This window comes from Elephantulus edwardii, unplaced genomic scaffold (assembly GCF_000299155.1).
Source record: "Elephantulus edwardii isolate Elephantulus edwardi_28Jun2011 unplaced genomic scaffold, EleEdw1.0 scaffold00094, whole genome shotgun sequence".
In the NCBI taxonomy this organism is placed as follows: Eukaryota; Metazoa; Chordata; class Mammalia; order Macroscelidea; family Macroscelididae; genus Elephantulus; species Elephantulus edwardii.
The window spans coordinates 63162-77692 of record NW_006399844.1 but is presented as its reverse complement, the minus strand read 5'-3'; the positions used below and the strand labels follow the sequence as shown (position 1 = coordinate 77692).

The window sequence follows — 14531 nt, the reverse complement described above, 5'->3', positions numbered from 1 at the left end:
GCCGAGCACCTGCAGATCTTCACTGGAAAGATTCTTAAATGAAAACTTTGTGAAAGTGTCTAAAATAAAAATCTATTATTCCTTTCAAAAAAAAAAACACAACCAAAAAACCCCACAAATAGACACTTTCAACCAAGATCCATCTGACTTCAGCAATGACAACACTAGTGCCACAGCCAATTCGAAACACAGTTTATACTCTGGCAGTTATCTCTACATACTGTTCTAGTGATATTTAGATGACCTTCCGCAATATTAGCTCACATGTGATATTAACAAAATTGTTTGATAATTTTTACATTCTGTTGGGTCACTTTTCTTGGGAATGAGAACAAATATGGATATCTTCCAGTTAGTTGGCTAGGTAAATGTCTTCCAAATCTCCTGGTACAGACTGGTGAGCATGTCCCAGGATGCATCTGCTAGTTGCAACATGTCAGTTAGTATCCCATCAATTCCTGAGGCCTTATTTGTTGCCAATGCCTTCAACACAGATTGGACTTGTTCCTTCATCACCACTGGTTCTTGGTTGTATGATACTTTCTGAAATATTTCAGTGTCTACTCAATTCTTTTTGGTACAGTGACTTTGTGTATTTCCTCCCTCTTCTTATAATGCTTCCTGGATCGTTCAAGATTTTACCCATAGTTGTAACGTGAATTGTTTTCTGAATTTGTTTTCTAGTTCTTTCAGCTTACAAAATGCTGAAAAGCAGCCAAGATTTAAAAAAATGTTCTGAGTGAATTCTTCCTTATTTATTCTCTAATTCCAGCTCTCTGTACATTGTAATTTTTTGTCTTCTTGAGCTTCCCTTTGAAATTTTCTGTTCATCTCATTTATTTTGAAATCTTTTCCTTTTGTTTTGGTTTCATCATACTGGTGTACAATATTCATTCTTTTCTGACATCCAATTTGGTTTCTTCTTTCCCCTGTCTCTGTAATGACTTTTGTTTTCTTCAAAGATGATGTCTTTGATACCATCCCATAGCTCATCTGATCTTCAGTCCTTCATGTTCAAAGCCTCAAATCTTGAGATGGTTATTAAACTCAGGTAGGATACACTCAAGATCATATTTTGGTTCTTGCAGATTTGTTTTAATTTACTTCAGCTCCAATTTGAATTTACATATGAGTAGCTGATGGTTTGTTCCACAGCAGCACCTAGTCTGCTTATGTTGAGCTTTTCCAATGATTCTTTGCACAGAATGTAGTAAATCTGGTTTCTGTGCGGACCATCAGGTGAGGTCCACATGTAAAGTTGTCCTTTGTGTGGTTTTTTTGGGGTGTGTGTGTGTGTGTGTGGTTTTAAAAAAAGGTAATTGGGGACATGTGTGCCGGGGAGCTACTTGTTGATGCCACGCTTGAGCGGGGAGCTGCTGGCTGATGCCATGTACAAGCTGGAGAGCTGCTGATACATGCACCAGGGAGCAACATGTTGGGGAAAGCAGGAAAGCTGGAATCTGAGTGAGTGTGAGCCTGGAACTTCAGTCCCGTCGTTGCCAGCCCACACCCGGAACACTGGTCCCGAAGCTGCCAGCCTGTGCCCAGAATGCCCCTCCTGACACACACTGGGAGTGATGCTAGAACTTGAATGAGGTACTCTGTGTGTGTGTGTGTGTGTGTGTGTGTGTGTGTGTGCGTGCGTGTGTGACTGCTGTTTGGCTGGTTCGTGTGGGACCCCTTAGGCACAATCAGAAGGGAGTGAGAAAGCTGGAGCTCATTCTTGAAGGGATAACCAAGGCTTCCTGGTTTTCTAATCATGTCTCTGCACTCCACCTTGCATCTCCTCACAACCAGTTCACCAACTGCCTTTAGCCCAGAGCACCCTGGGCTACCCTAGCTGCAGCAGTTGTCTGACAGAGGAGGCTGCTTCCACAGGTTTTTTTCTCTATCCAACTGAGGGAAACCCAGGCAGGGTAGCTGCTCCACCCTCTTCTGGAGTGGTGACTTCAGATCAAGAACCTGCTATTGCCTCAACATGAAGAACTCTACCACAGCAATGACACATAGGAAGCAGGCTACTCACCCCCTACACAAGCCCAAAGCAAGATGTCATCCCAAAAAAGTGAAATAGTATCAATGGATTTCCTGAAGCCAGTAAGTTTGATGAAACTTTCTGACAAAGAATTGAAAAGAACAATGGTTGAGTATTTTCAATGGGTGGAAAAATAAACTTGAAGAATTACAGGACACCACAAGCAAAAACTAGGAGGAGCCTAAAAAAAAAAAAAATCTAAAACAATGCAGATAAAACAAATGAGGCATTAGAGGCTCTAAAAAAACCAAGAAACCACAATCTAAATATGAAGACCAATGTTTCAGATGCTGTCAACATGATGGAGTGTCACATCAAGAGATGGAACACAGAACCAGTGAAATAGATGATAGGGTTGTCACCACTGATCTGCTAGAACAAAAAGCAGAATCAAAAAGGAAGGAAAAAGAAGAAAACCTAAGAATAATGTGGGACACCATCAAGAGAAATAACATGCATATAATCAGAATCTCAGAACAGGAGGAAGCAAGTAAAGGCACCGAAAAAATTGTGGAAGAATTTCTAGAAGAAAATTTCCCAGGCATAAAGAAGAATGAGAGAATGCGTATTCAAGAAGCTGAAAGAACACCATATAGAATAGACCCCAAAAGCAACACACCAAGACATATCATAGTCAAATTTGCCAGATCAAAGATAAGAATTCTGAAAGCAGCAAGGGAGAAACAGAGTAACCTATAAGGAAGAACGAGTAAGATTAAGTGCTAGTTTCTCAGCAGAAACCATTTGAGCAAGAAGACATTGGATGGAACGGCACATATCAAACATTCAAAGAACACAACTGTCAACCAAGAATACTGTACCCAGCAAAACTGTCCATCAAATATGAAGGAGAGATCAAGATATTCCCATAAAAAAAACAGAACCTAAAGGAGTTAGTAAAAAAAAAAGACCAGCATTGCAGGAAACCCCGAGAGACGTCTATCTTACAGAGGTGCCACAGAAAGCAGGATGGGCCAAAGTAACTAACAACACCAGAAAGAATGCAACAAAATGATAGCAATAAAACCTTGCCTCTCAATAATCACACTGAATTTAAATGGGTTAAATGTACCACTGATGAGAAAAAGAGTAGCAGATTGGATTAAAAAAAACCCCAAAATTCATCAATATGTTTATAAGAAACACACATGAAAAATGAAGATAAAGGAAGACTAAAAATAAAAGGGCAGGGAAAAGATATACCAAGCAAATGGCAACCATAAAAAAAGCAGGAGTGGTGATATTAATATCCAATAAAATAGATTTCAATGCAAAAACCATCATAAAGGATAAAGAAGATCACTATATAATGATTAAGGGGTCAATAGAACAGGAAGATAGAATAATAAATATCTATGCACGAAATGAAAGACTTGCAAAATATATAAAACAAACATTAACAAAACTGAAACAAGAAATAGACGACACTACCATAGTAGTTGGTGACTTCAATACACCGCTCTCAAGAAAAGACAGAACTTCCAGAAAGAAACTCAACAAAGATGCTGAAGAATTAAACCACACAATAAACCAACTCAATCTCATAGATATTTATAGGCTAACGCATCCCAAAAAAGCACTGTATACCTTCTTCACCAATGTGTAGGGAACATTCTCCAGAAGAGGTCACATTTTAGGACACAAGGCAAGCATCAATAAATTCAAAAGCACAAAGCATCTTCTCAGACCACAATGCTATAAAATTAGAAATTAGTAACAAGAGGATAAAGAAAAACCCATACATTTGGAAGCTTGAACATGAGAGGGTACTAGAAGAAATAAAAAAGGAAATGAAAAAGTTTCTTGAAACAAATGACAATCAAAACACAACTTACCAAAACCTCTGGAAAACAGCCATAGCAGTAATTAGAGGTTAATTTATAGCAGTAAGCAAGTACATTAAAAGAAAGGAAAAAATAACCATTGACTCTTTAACCCAACATCTCCAACACATTGAAAAAGAACAGCAAGAAAACCCCTGAAATTATAAAAATTCAGGCAGAAATAAATGAAACAGAAAAACAATTGAAACCATCAACAAAACAAGGAATTGGTTTTTAGAAAAGATCAATAAAATCGACAAATCACTAACAAAACTAAAAAAGAAAAGAAGGAAAAGAAACAAATAATCCAAATAAGGGATGAAGCAGGCAATGTCGCAATGGAACCAACTATACTAAAAGGGTTAACAATGGAGTATTATGAAAAACTATACTCAAACAAATATGAAATCCTAGAGGAAATGGACAAATACTTAGAAATTCACAACCTACCTAAACTGACATAAACCAAAATTGAACACCTGAAACAGACCCATTACAAAAGAAGAAATTGAAAAGGCAATGAAACAACTTGCAGCCAAAAAAAAAAAAAAGAAAAAAAAAAGCCCTGGACCAGATGGTTTGTGTCTTGTTTTTCTTTATTAGTGTGTGTGTGTGTGTGTGTGTGTGTGTGTGTGTACCACCAAATTGGATCTGACTGGTACAGGAGGAGATTGCCTTCCTTCTCCAGTAGAGCATCTGGTAGATTTGAACCGCGTACCTCTAGGATTGCAGTGGAACTTCTTGCCATGAGGCCACCAGAGCTCCCTTGGACCAGATGGTTTTACAAGTGAATTTTATCAAACATTCAAACATTCAGAGAAGAACTGCCACCAATTCTACATAAACTATTTCAGAAAATAGAAAAAGATGAAATTCTCCCAGACTCATTCTATGAAGGAAATATATCCTTGATATCAAAGCCAGGTTGTTGTTGTTGTTATGTGCCATCGAGTCATTTGTGACTCATAGCGACCCTATGTACAACAGCCCTAAACCGTGCTCTATCCCGTGCCGATCTCATTGCCTCTGACACACCCATCCCAAGTACCCCAGTCACTGAATCAATCCACCTCATAGAGGGTCTTCCCCTCCTGCGCTGTCCCTCTACTCTACCCAGCATGATGTCCCTCTCTAAAGACCTGTCTCTCCTTACAACATGTCCAAAGTATGTCAGACAAAGCCCCAGAATCCTTGCCTCCAAGGAGCAGCCTGGTTTAATCCTCTCTACAATGAATCTGTTTGTTTTCTTGGCAGTCCATGGTACATTCAATACTCTTCTCCAGCACCACAGCTCAAAGGCGTCAATTCTCCTTCTATCCTCCCTAGTCATTGTCCAACTCTCTGATGCATAACAAGTGATTGCAAAAACCATGGCCTGTATCAGGCGGACCTTAGTCTCCAGAGAGACACTGTTGCTCTTGAGTATTTTGGAGAGGTCCCTAACCACAGACTTTCCCATCGTGATACGCCAGGTAGACACCACCAAAATAGAAAACTATAGGCCAATATCTCTCATAAACATATATGTAAAAAATCCTGAATCCAGTAACAGATAAAAAAAATAATTCATGGAAATCAGCCCATCTACCTATGGTCAACTGATTTTTGACAAGGAGATGAAATCAGTTAAGTGGGGAAGCGACAGCCTTTTTAACAAATGGTGCTGGCAAAATTGGAAAACCATCTGCAGAAAACTCAAGCAAGATCCTCACCTCACTCTATACACAAAAACGAATTCAAAGTGGATTATGGACCTAGGACTAAACAAAGGACTATAAACTTTATTAAAGAAAAGCTTAGAAGAACTCTAGAAGTTCTAATCCACAACATAAACAGTCTTCCAAGCATCCTGGAAAATCTACAGCCAGGACAGGATAAAGTAGATGAATGGGACCTTCTAAAAATCAAATCCCTATGCACGTCCAAAAACTTCTCCAATAGGGTAAAAAGGGAAGCCACAGATTGGGAAAAAATATTTGGTAATGACATGTCTGACAAGGAACTTATATCTAGAATTTATAAAATACTCGAGCACCACAACAAGATAAAAGTAAATGACCCAATTGAAAAATGGGCACAGAATATGAACAGACACTTCACCAAAGAAGACATTCAGATGGCCAACAAGCACATGAAGAAATTTTCAAAATCCCTAGCTCTGAGAGAGATGCACATTAAAACAACTATGAGATATCATCTCACCCCAGTCAGAGTAGCAAAATTTAACAGAACAGCAAACATCAAATGCTGGCAAGCTTGTGGAGAAACTGGAACCCTTATTCACTGTTGATGGGAGTGTAAAATGGTGCAACCACTCTGGAAGGCTGTATGGTGCTTTCTCAAAAAGTTGCAAATAGAAATACTATTTGACCCAAAAATTCCACAACTGGGAATTTACCCTGAAGAAAACATAAATGCCACCCAAGCAGATATATGCCCACCCATATTTATTGTGTCTTCGTAATAGCAAAGAGCTGGAAACAACCCTAGTGCCAATCAACAAATGAATGGATAGAGAAGCTCTGGTATATTCACACAATGGAATACTATGCAGCATTGAAAAGGAACTAATGAAATATGCAAAATGGATGACCGTGGAGAACATCATGTTGAGTGAAATATCTCAGTCACAAAAGGACAAATATTGCATAGGGCCACTGTTAAAAAACGGGACTGACATCGGGGTTGAGAGAAGACAGAAAAGGAGGGGAGGAATGATATATATTGCATTGAAACAGATGAGGGAGATAACTGTTTAAAAGGGACATATGAATGGATATTCTTGTCATTACAGAAGTCCAGAATGAAGGCTGCATAGTGGAGTGGACTTTGGGGGAAGGATTGCATAACAATAAAAGAGTTTTTTCATTTCAAGGAGAAGAGTGAATTGGGAGGGAGGGGATGGGTAGGGAGAAAAGTGCAACAATGACTGGAAATCCTTAAGTCTGTAAACTTTCATTAAAATTAATTAAAAAAAAAAAAAGGGCAACACCACAAACTCTCCTTCCTGGGTGTGTCTGCATGTTGCAATTGTACAAATAAATGCTCACTCCAAATCAGCAGTAAAAGAAATTGTCATAAAAGATTATTATAGTGCATGACCACTATGGTAGAAAGCTAAGGGAATGTTTATACACAGAATTTATTTTGATTCCTGGGAAAAGAAGGGGAATAAAATTAACATACAGAAAAGCTGAGAAATTCAAAGAAGTCACTGGTCTGCACTCAGAACAGACCCTTCAGAGGCTCTTTAATGTTGTAAATCATACAAGAAGATTGTTCGTCCTTCTCCTGCAGAGCTGCTGATGGTTTCAGACCACCAGCGTTGGAATCTTTGGGTTAGCAGAGTTCTTTGAGTTGGGTGAAGGGAAAGGAAATACATGATATATTGATCAGATATTGCAATCAATGAATTAATCTATTTTAATTCATTTTAAAAAATGAGCTCTGGTGGCTCACTGCTAAGGAGCTGTGCTGCCAGTCCAAACCCTCACAGTTCAAATCCACCAGTTGCTCCATGGGAGAAGGATGCATAATCTCTTCCCAGGGATTTACAGCCTCTGAAAATCCACAAAGGGTCAGCTAGGGGTTGGCTCTGACTCAACAGTACATAACTTTAAAATTAACATTATAAACTGCACAAATGATTGACATTTTAATTACAATGTTCTAAAATAAAATGTGTATAAACATTGGCATGAAAAAATTTCCCACAAACTAAAGAAACACAAAATCAGAATGACTTTCTATTCTCTGTCTCCACCTGCTGGCCATTCTATCACTCTGCTATAATATACCTACACAATTTGGATTGCCAATGTAGTTTATACTTAATATTTATACAGCTTAGTGTACTTGCAAATAGGATATGAGAACCAAGAAGTATACAGTTCAAATTTTAAGCAAAGTATAAATATCCGCTTGCAAATAACATGAAGGCTTAAGAATCATAAAATGCTTTTTATAGCTCACAAATATTAAGATCACAGTAATGTAAAGAAGGTAAAGATAGTTAATTTTTAGTTCAGTGCTTTTCACCCAAGCAATTGGAGACATGCCTCTCTGTGAGTCATCCTAAGTCTCTTGGCCTACGTGTAGAACATGAAAAAAGGTATACTTAACATTATAATGAAATTCTGTATTTGGAATATGGCCAAGTCTTTCTCATTTTTTTTTTAAAGCACCAAATAATGGAGTCCCAAGTGTTATAAAGTAAAAGGTTAAATTCATTGGCACTGGAATCAGTGTTGTTCAAGTACATCTCTGCACCTACTAACTGTACTGTGTGCGTCACTTAAATTCTTTTGTTATCCCATCTATAAAATGGAGATATAAATAACTATGCGCATGATGAAGAATAATTAACTGAGAAGCTAGGTGAAATGTTTTGCAAAGGAAAAACAGCCAAGAAATATTGATTAGGCACATATCTCACTCATGTATAGTGACTCTTGGTGGGGGGGGATGTTGGTTTTCATTCAATAAAAAAACGTACCTGGTCTCACTGTTATCTGGCACTTCCTTCCTGCACTCCTAGTCCTTGTCAACCACCAATTTATTCTCATCATTATAGTTTTGCCTTTCCATGTCATATAAATGGAAGCATACATTATGTAATCACTTTAAGACTGGTGACTTTCATTTTACATAATGCCTTTGAGAATCATCCATGTTGTTATGTGTATCAATAATTAATGCACTATTCATTCCACTAAATTGATATACATGTCTGTTCATCCATTTCCTTACTGAAGAAAATTTCAATTGGTTATCTCATTGTGGGAAGCCATGAGGCGGCTTCTAGATAAAGTGAGTACTTGGGAAGTTCAGTGCACTATTTACCAATGTGTAAGGTGCAGTGTTTCACAACTGTTTCACACAGAAGCCTCCACACTGGAGACTGAAGGCCCAACTGACTTTTATATACTAAGGCCTGCCCACCATGTCCTGACTGATTGAAATAAGAGGCTTCCAGTCCACAGCTGATTGTTAACTAAATCCAGAAGACCAATCTCGAGGGCACTTAACAACAAACAACAAGGAGCAGTGGGTAAAGTAGCTTGGTTGCTAGCAGAAAGACTGGCAGTTCAAAGGCACCATGTGCTCTGTGGGGGAAAGATGAGGCAGTCAGCTTCTATAAACATTTACAGTCTTGGAAACCCAGCGGGGCAGTTCTACTGTGGCCTCTCGGTTTACTGTGAGTCCAAATCCACCTGATGGTAGTGAGTTTAGTTTGAAGGAACCTTCAGAACTTCAGCAACCTGTCACGTTGAACCATTATAAATTGACAGACTAACAGTTTTCCTAACAGTGTTCTATAAAAGGCACCTTGAAGAAAACAGGAGATTGCATGCATACTAATAGTTTTCATTAGTTTATTATAAAAGGGAAAAAAAATTCAGAGACAAAATAAATAGGTACTGCTGAGTCTACTACAACTCAGGGCAACCTTACATACAACAGAATGAAACACTGTCCAGTTCCATACGAGTCTCATGATTACTGGCATGTGTGAGTCCACTGTTAGGACTACTGTCCTGATCCTGTCACTGATGGTGTCTCCTACCCTTTTTGGCCTTCTACATTACCAAACATGCTGTCCTCTTCCTGCGACTGACCCTTCTTGATGATGTGTTCAAATCAAGTGGGTCACACAGTGCTCTGTTGTGATCCAAAGGTTTTCATAAGCTAATTTTTGGAAGCAGGTCACCAGGCTTTTATTGCTCGTTTGTCTTCATCTGGAAACTCTGCTGAAAGCTGTCCATCATGGATGATGCCACTAGTGTTTGCAATACTGGTGACATAGCTACCAGTATCACAGCCACATGCAGCCATCACAACATGACACATTGGTAAGCCTTAATATCTATTTTTTTCTGAGGCTAAACACCCTTCAAACACAGCATCCCTGGTCTGCATGCACTATACAAGCTGGCTCCTTAGCTGGTGGTGAAACAGGTCAGAGATTCCAACAACCCAGATCATGACTATGCAAGAAAGTAGCTGAGCCCTTTGAGAAACCCTTAAGTAACTGCTAAGTCATTCTAAATAATTAGTAGGTAGATTGCTTTTGCCCCTACGATGCAACCCCACATATCAGCTGCTCAAATGTGTGTCTCCCTGGTGTCAACCTGGTTCCATTTGTAAAATATGATGGATGTCCAATGACCTGCTACTCCAAAGGGTGCCACTTGTGATCCAGCTGGCCTAAATAGTCAGTCAGGATATCGTCTAAGAAGCCCCTGATAGCTCTTTTGGCTGTGTCACCAGTTGGTGCCTGGATGCTGCCTATATGCTCCAGGGCCGCTCTGACCATCTGGCCTCTCTCTTGTGGGCTGTGGGGTGGTCCGGTGTCATCACCTTCAGCTCCTGACTTTAAAAACTGCAGGATAAAGGAACGGATCATGTCCCTGTTCTGTTCAAGGGCTTCTTTGATGCAGGGCAAATCTGAGGTGCTGGCCAAACTCAAGAGATGAATCAGTGCCTGGCAGATTTGGGTCCGGAGGCTGGCACAATACTTGAACTCCAAAAAGTCTGTGGTGTCTTCGCTCTTTCGTAAGGCGGTGACCAGTGCGTTCCAGATCTGAGTGTACTGCTCAGTGGACCCATACTGCTCTCTCTTGCCTGGGATGGAGAGAGCGGTGGCAGATTTGATGCGTACTTTGAAGTTCTTACATGAGGTTACAACGGATGTCAGGGCATCGTAGGCCTGGGAGGTCCATGGGGCTGTTCCTAGAAATGATCAAGCCATTAAAACAAGTGAAGGCTCAAAAGTCAGTGGGTGGCTGGGGCAGAAGGAACTCTCTTACCTAATGGAAGAGCAGGATTTTTAAATACGTTTCCCATTGCATAACAAGCATTCCATCGGACTTTCATGGCAGCTTCAGCTAGAACAGTAGAAATGAGGGCCTGGATAGACTCTTCGATGATTTCGGTAAACTTGGGTTTTTCTATATGAGATGGCTGTAGAAAATGAAGCAAATTCCCAAGGGCCCGGACAGCATTGCTTTTTACCTAGAATAAAATGTATTATTATTAGAACCTCATTTGCCAAAGTGTTGTTTCAGAAAATAAAATTTCAGCTTAAAGTTCTAGATTTCTGAAAATAGAGAATCAAACAAAAATGCAAACTATAAAATTGAAAGAGCTCCACTCTCTCCAAGTTCTTGGAATTTTGCAAAGTCCTGTCTGATGGTGCAGCCTGATGTGTCATTCTTCAAAAGATCCTCTCCCTGGTTTTCTTGCAAGTGCTTCACAAACTTCAGTGAGCACCTGCCCATCTGCCTCATGGACAAAGTCACACAGCAAGATTAGGAAAATATGCCAGGCTTCATGATTCTGGTCTATTAAATTTTCTGCTAGACTAGATGTTCTTTACTCTTATAGCCTATTAACTCTTTAACTCTTAAATATTAACTATTTAACTCATGGGAGTTAAAAAAAAGACCAATCAATTATCCAAGGCCCTCATCCCAGAAATTCTGACAAAAAATTAAGTCTGATATGGGTTTCTCAGGTGACTCATCAGGTTTTTCAGTGATTGATATGGGTCATTACAGACTGGCATGGTTGATTCAAAAGAGGTCTTCTTCCAGAGAAGAGAGAGAGATTTCTTACCAAATGGAAAAGCATGATTTTTTAGAGCAATTTTTTAAAAATTTTATTCTGATTTATATACAATGTTTAAATATATTGCTTTTCATAAAAAAAATCCTTCCCATTTCCTTCACCTCACCCACCCATCAAACTGTGCAACCCTATGATTAACACCCTATCCTCCCCATCCTCCCCCTTCTATTTCCACTCTTCATCCCACCTTGGATCCTCATACTAATTCTACAGTAATGGTTTTATACAGTATTTGTCCTTGTGGGACTGAGTTAGTTCACTCAGCATAAGAAAAGCATGATTTTTAAATACATACACATCAGGTTGCTTCAATGTAAGCCATCTTAGATTCCAGTGAGGGATGTAAAACTATTTCCAAATTGTAGATGAGAAAAACGGACTTCAGAAAAGTTAAATAATGCAATAAAGGTCTCTGGCCTGGATGTGAATCCATGTCTGCCTCACCTAAAGGGCAGGTCTATTATTAACACTCATTTATAAAACACAGGGGTTACTCAAAACTAAAAGATCATCTATCAGACTTGATCATTTTATATAAAAAAATGGAAAACATTAAAATATTCATCTTAATAGTCCAACACAAATATATTACCGTATAGTATTACAACAGGTATTGCTTATCTTCATGGAGCACCTGACAACAAAGAAACCGTCTAGGTGTGGAGTAGCCCCGTTAAACCCCCAAAGAGCGTACATACTTGACCCCTCTGGGATTTAATAGGCCAGTTTGTGGAGTGAAACATCACATACTGGGATAAAACTCTAAGACACCAATCATCTAAATGAGAAGTGCTGGGCTGTGTTGTAAGCCTACCTTATCTTTATCCTTGGACGCCTCTATTGCTGATCGCAGCATTTTTAAGAGCAGGAGACCAGAGAACTCCTCCTGGAAACTTGGGTCTGGTGTTTCCCTATTACACCAAAGCAGACAATACAGGTACAAGGAAAAATATTTAAGTACATACACATAAAAAATATATTTACTTAGTAGAAGTATAAAAAAAAACCAAACCTTCGACAAATCTGTTCAGATCATACACAGATTTAGTTTCTATCTTTTTGACCCAGTTGTTACTGTTGTTGTTGACTGCCAATGAGTCAAGTACAACTCATAGCGACGCTATGAACAAAAGACCTAAAGCCTATCATAGTTTCTCAAAGTTCAGAGTTTCCAGAGGCATGTTGTTTAGGAAGTAAATGCCACTATATATAAAAAAGTGATCTCAAAACGGAGATTTTCTACACGACAATGTTCAGTGCATAGAAAAGCCTAAAGCCAAAACCAAATTAAAGCAACAGGATGATTAAATAATCATTAATAGGGACAGAGTATGGTTGTTGTTAATTGCCTGCGAGTTGAGCACAATTCATAGCAACCCTATGAAGGCCTAAAGCCCCTCTACAACTAGAAACATCTGTCAAAATTCATAGTTTCTGGAGGCATGTTATTTAGGAAGTGGATGCCACTTCTGCTTCCAAAAGGGACAGACTACACAACGTTAAGTATCAATTAAAAATTCATAAAATCCAAGACGTTTATACAATGTACATGTTAAGAGTTAAATAATCAAAAGTCACTTGTGTATTACCATTAGTGGCCTCTAGGGAGGGGACCTAAGGGTCAGGACATGAGAAAGGCTTCACAATGATAATCTTTTGGCATTTATGAAAATGGTTTTAAACCAAAAAACAAACTGTATTTAAAGAAGCAGGACCACCAGTACTACCAAGGTTTTGGATTTCTACTTTCATATTCCCGCATTTTCACGGACAGCGAGGAAAGCACGGATCAGGTGGGGTTTCATTCTGTTGTACACACAGTCATATGAATATGAGCTGACTTGAAGGCATCTGACAGCAATATACTGGAGGCCCTGCATGGCACATACTATTGAATGCTCAACTACTAACCAGAAGGTTGGTGGTTGAGATCCACACAGAGGAGCCTTGGAAGACAGATGTGGCAATCTGCCACTGCAAGTTCACAACTCTCTGCAACAATAAAGAGCAGCTCTCTTCTGCACATATGGGGTCACCGTGACCTGATGTGATGAAAACTGAGAACTACCACTTAATATATTCCTAGTCTTGAACAGACCATGGACTGCCAGGAAAACAAATAGGTCTGTCTTAGAGACGGTGAAACCAAGTTTCTCCTTGCCGGCTAGGATTTTGAAGCTCCGTATCACATAATGTGTGCATGGGGCCAGGAGGGATCAGTCCTTAGAAAAGGACATCATAAAAAAAAAAAAAGAAAAGAAAAGGACATCATGCTTGGAAGGGTGGAGGGACAGCACAAGAAAGGAAGACCTCGGATGAGATGAATTAGTACAGTGACTAGGGCAGTGGGGGGTTGGTGTGTCAGAATCAGTGACACTGGCTCAGGACAGGCCAGACTTCAGAGCTGTTGTACAAATAGTCACTACAGGTCATAGGCAACTTGATGGTACATAACAAAAAATATATAAAAATGTAGCTTGTTAATAGGGAGCTCTGGTGGCCTAGTGGTAAGAAACTGCATTGCAATCCCAAAGGCATGCAGTTCAAATCTACCATCTGCTCTGTGGGAGAAGGATGGGCAATCTCCTCCTGTGCAATTAACTGCCTCTGAAAACCCACTGAAGGCTAAGCTATAGGTCAGTTCCGACTCGATGATACTCAACAACACAAACTTGTTAATATTATTACTAAAAGGGATACTAAACAAAGTAGGATGATTAACTATAAAGAAGTAGAATTACTATCAGTCCTTTTCTATAAAAAGCCAAAATATCTTTCAGGGACTATGCCTGAGAAGTCATCCTTAGGAAGATAAGCTGGGCCACCTACATGTTGACAATCAGAGTGTCCGTCAAGTTTCCCAGGGACCAGGCTGCTTTGACTCGGACATTCAAGGACTTGTCTTGAAGTGACATCAGTATTGCATTTGCAGTATCTGCAACAAACAGGACATCCTAGAAGATAAACAAAACAATACATAGTTGCTTTAGGAACTCACACTGGTATTTCTCAAATTAAAAAAAAAAAAACAAAACCAACAAACT

The 14531-nt window shown here is 39.3% G+C and overlaps 1 protein-coding gene across 1 annotated transcript in view; it reads right to left on the bottom strand.

The window, feature by feature from the left end:
* Positions 1-9727: 9727 nt before the first annotated feature.
* LOC102862845 (HEAT repeat-containing protein 6-like) overlaps positions 9728-14531 on the bottom strand; it is a 34490-nt gene continuing 29686 nt past the window's right edge. Inside the window, 5 exon segments of the mRNA XM_006890893.1 lie at positions 9728-10069; positions 10072-10590; positions 10668-10872; positions 12302-12398; positions 14317-14441. Coding sequence (XP_006890955.1) covers positions 9963-10069; positions 10072-10590; positions 10668-10872; positions 12302-12398; positions 14317-14441 — 1053 coding nt within the window. The 3' untranslated portion in view covers positions 9728-9962.